At 39.0% G+C, this 3,405-nt stretch overlaps 1 protein-coding gene across 1 annotated transcript in view; it reads right to left on the reverse strand.

Annotated features, from left to right (window-relative positions):
* HS2ST1 (heparan sulfate 2-O-sulfotransferase 1) overlaps positions 1–2,046 on the reverse strand; it is a 79,823-nt gene extending 77,777 nt beyond the window's left edge. The window contains exon 1 of the mRNA XM_017729951.1: positions 2,004–2,046. Within this exon, the coding sequence (XP_017585440.1) occupies positions 2,004–2,031 (28 nt within the window). The 5' untranslated portion in view covers positions 2,032–2,046. The remainder of the gene's footprint in view (positions 1–2,003) is intronic.
* Positions 2,047–3,405: the final 1,359 nt, after the last annotated feature.

The following is a 3,405-nucleotide window of genomic DNA, read 5'->3' on the forward strand; positions in this document are numbered from 1 at the left end:
TCCCTGTTATATTACGTTTCTCAGACATAGACTTTTTCCAAATGGATTACGTAAACATCACTGAAGTGCTAGAAAGTAGCATTAGACCTCCATTTCCACCCCACCAAAGAGCAATCCTTCTCTATCGACAATCCTCACTTTCTCTGATCAATCCTACGGACTTCGACCCTCTCCCACTTTCCTGGCCAAACCTGAAGTGCTTCTACAGTTTGGTGTTGTAAAACACAATTATTTTAACAGAAGAACTAGAACGCGTATGAACTTCTCTCTTCCTTCTCCCCACCAGTAAATTTCAAAATCTTGGGGAGGGAGGAGAAGGTAGGGATGGATTACATCCAGCTGGATCAATTTTGTGATCCAACTCACCACAAATACCAATGGCAATGCAGGAGATAGAATGGTACACATTAAACAAGTTAAATGCTAGGTCAGTTTATACCCAAGGCAGAGCCGCACTCAACAGGCTTCCAAAACCCAAAAGGGACAGTCAGACATTACTTCTGTTCTTCTGTTCCAGGAGCAACAGTAAAACCTCAACATTTGCCTTTCATGTGTAATATTCTCTATTAGAGCTGTGCATTCCCAGAGCTAACGGACACTTACCCCCACCCGGCTAAAATAAAAATATTAAAGTCCTCATTGGCAATTACGGACAGTTTAGTCTGGAGAGAATGCTAATTTTCCATGTAAACCTGAAAATAATATGGAAGACTAATAGCTGTAGGTACAAATCTCACAAAAAAAAGGTATTTCAAATTGTTCGCACTCTGCTTGTCATCTCACCGCTACAAACTATTTGTAAAGAGCTGCAAAGAAGTTAAAATTAATATTCTGATGTACTTTTTTTTAATTAGGAAGTTATTTTTCATATGAAGAAGCCGACAGGTTTACCAAAACCCTTTTAAAGGATTTTGTTGCAAAAAGCAGCAGCAGCATTTGTGCTAGTCATTTGCTTACACGTCTTATACTTTTCAACTTAGAAGTTTGCCATGGTGACCAAGTTTACCCATATAAAGTCTTACAGAAAAAAAAGAGGTTCCCATTCTTTTTTCATTCAGAAACATGTCCCAGTTTATCCTTATAGGTGAGATATCTTAAGTCATTAAACTGAAATTAAGGCCCCCAACTGTTCACTACAGAACCTGGAGTTGCTCATATGTGAAGGAATTGGATAAAGCCCTTCCTATCCGAAAGGACAGCTGAACATTTTTAGAACTGCTGATAAGACTGCACAATTATTTTGCTATCAAATCTGAAGTAATTTGGTTTTCCTAGTCAAAGCCTAACTCTTACAAGAACTTTCCAAGATGACAGTTTATCATACGATATATCAATGCAAACACATGGCATAGCTCAAAACCCAGTCCCCAAATGCTGTGCAACAAGACTTCCGACAGAAAAGCACCCACTGAAACACAACTAAAAGACCAAAAGAGCTACTCTGTCCTTACCCTCAAATCATAGTATCACTTCACACACACCCACACCATTTTTTTAGGGGGCAGGGAGAAAAACTGGCATTCAAGTGCATTAGGCAAATTAATTACTTTGATTTGGAGAAAACCATTTTCCATAATGCAGCTCAGTAGAAATATAACCAATCACTAAGGTTTCATTACACCTGTTTTTTTACCATCATATTTGCTAGTCATAAAATACATACCAAACATGTGAAAAGGGAGACATTCAGACAGCTAGAAGCTTTTTAACAAAGCATACTCTCACACTAAAAAACGGAATCCAAAGTCCAAAGCTGTTGTAGAAAGTCCTTTTCCCCTTCCTTCCACAGATTTTGGAGAGTCACCAGTAAGTTGCACACAAAGCAAATCTTTCCATCTTACTTTTAAGAAACTTTACAATAGTTTTCCCTTTTCCTTAAGACATAAAATCAGCAGAAGATAGTAATTAGATTCCTGTCCCAAAGCAGTATGAGTATTTAAATCCTCTAAATATGTAAGTTAAACATGTCCCTTGCATATATATTAAGGAAGAAGAAGTTTTACCAGCAAAATTCTTTATTCTCACACACATTATGTTATTCTCTTCATGCCAGAAGGTAGATAGATCTCCCTTAGGTAACACACACTGTCAGCAACAGAAGCATTGAAGCCACCGCTATGAACCACTTTAAAGCAGATGTATACAAAATACCACTGAACCTTCAGCACTAAGGCAACACTTGCTTTATCTTCCAATTTAATTCATTTTCTTCTTCAAATGTTTGTTTACAGTTATTGAAACCCTGCAAAAAAAAAGCCTCGATTATAAACGGTAAGAACTTTCAGTTGAAAAGTATGCAGAGTAAGGGCCTCCCTCAACTCAAGCAGTCAACCACTGCAATTTCCAGGGTCCTAATCTCTAACATGCAGTTCAGAGAGAGTGAAGTGGAAAAGAAATACTGTAAAGTAAAATCCCAATGGCATTCATACAGCTCAACATCAAGTTATGCGGACTCTGTTAAAAACTCATTGTTAAATTTCCCGTATCACTCAAATCCACTTCTACTGTTAACACCAGAAGGAACACGATGTGCACTTTTCTTCCTACAAACTGAAACTTACACTATTAACTATTGTTAATAATCTAAATATCTTAGTACAGTCAAATAATATGAGAAAGCAAATCCACAATGTTTGCAAACCAGTTTCTAGTCTTGTATACACCAGAAGTCTCAGTGCCCTGTTTTCACAGCTCCTAGGCACCACAAACTCGGTTCAGAACGGTGTTTTTTCACATCCTTGAGACCCTTAATTAAGCAATGTAAAATCTTTACAAGTTCTGCAGCCTTATCTACAACAAAGTAGTAAGATGTTACCTGCCAGGCAGATATTATTCTAAAAATACCCTCTTAAGGCAGGAAAATAGAAGAAATTTTACACAAGAGATTTCTAGTTCATCACTATTCAGTTAAGTACAGCTCAGTGACAGTCTAGGAAATCACTAACTACACTCAGTAAATGCAGAAAATAACAACCTTTAAATGAGGTTTAAATTAAATGAGAGTTAAACAAATTACCCATTTGTCATTAAGAGCAATGTCTTTAGCTTTCTTATCTATACACCGTGCTTTCCATTACAGTGCCAAGCGTTAGTAAAACGTCTGAATTAGAAATCAGATGTCAAGAAGATGGTTATTCGCTGCAGCAGCAGCAGAACCAGCCTCAGCTTGGGCACCACGGCTGCTGCTCTCCTCCCTCGCCAGGTGCCTGAGGAGGGACAGGCAGGCCGGCCGGTGCTGCCCACGGCTGTGAGCACCGCGGCTCTTCTGACAAAACCAGTTCAGACACTACAGACACGTTTGTCTTCCCAGCACTGACCTCTCACAGGTCTCCTGATCTCGCAGAACAAACAAATGAACTCAGAGGCCAAGGCTGCTGCTGAGAGCCGCTTTTGCAGAGTGGCCGG

The sequence above is a fragment of the Corvus brachyrhynchos genome, unplaced genomic scaffold, assembly GCF_000691975.1.
Source record: "Corvus brachyrhynchos isolate BGI_N302 unplaced genomic scaffold, ASM69197v1 scaffold101, whole genome shotgun sequence".
Classification (NCBI taxonomy): Eukaryota; Metazoa; Chordata; class Aves; order Passeriformes; family Corvidae; genus Corvus; species Corvus brachyrhynchos.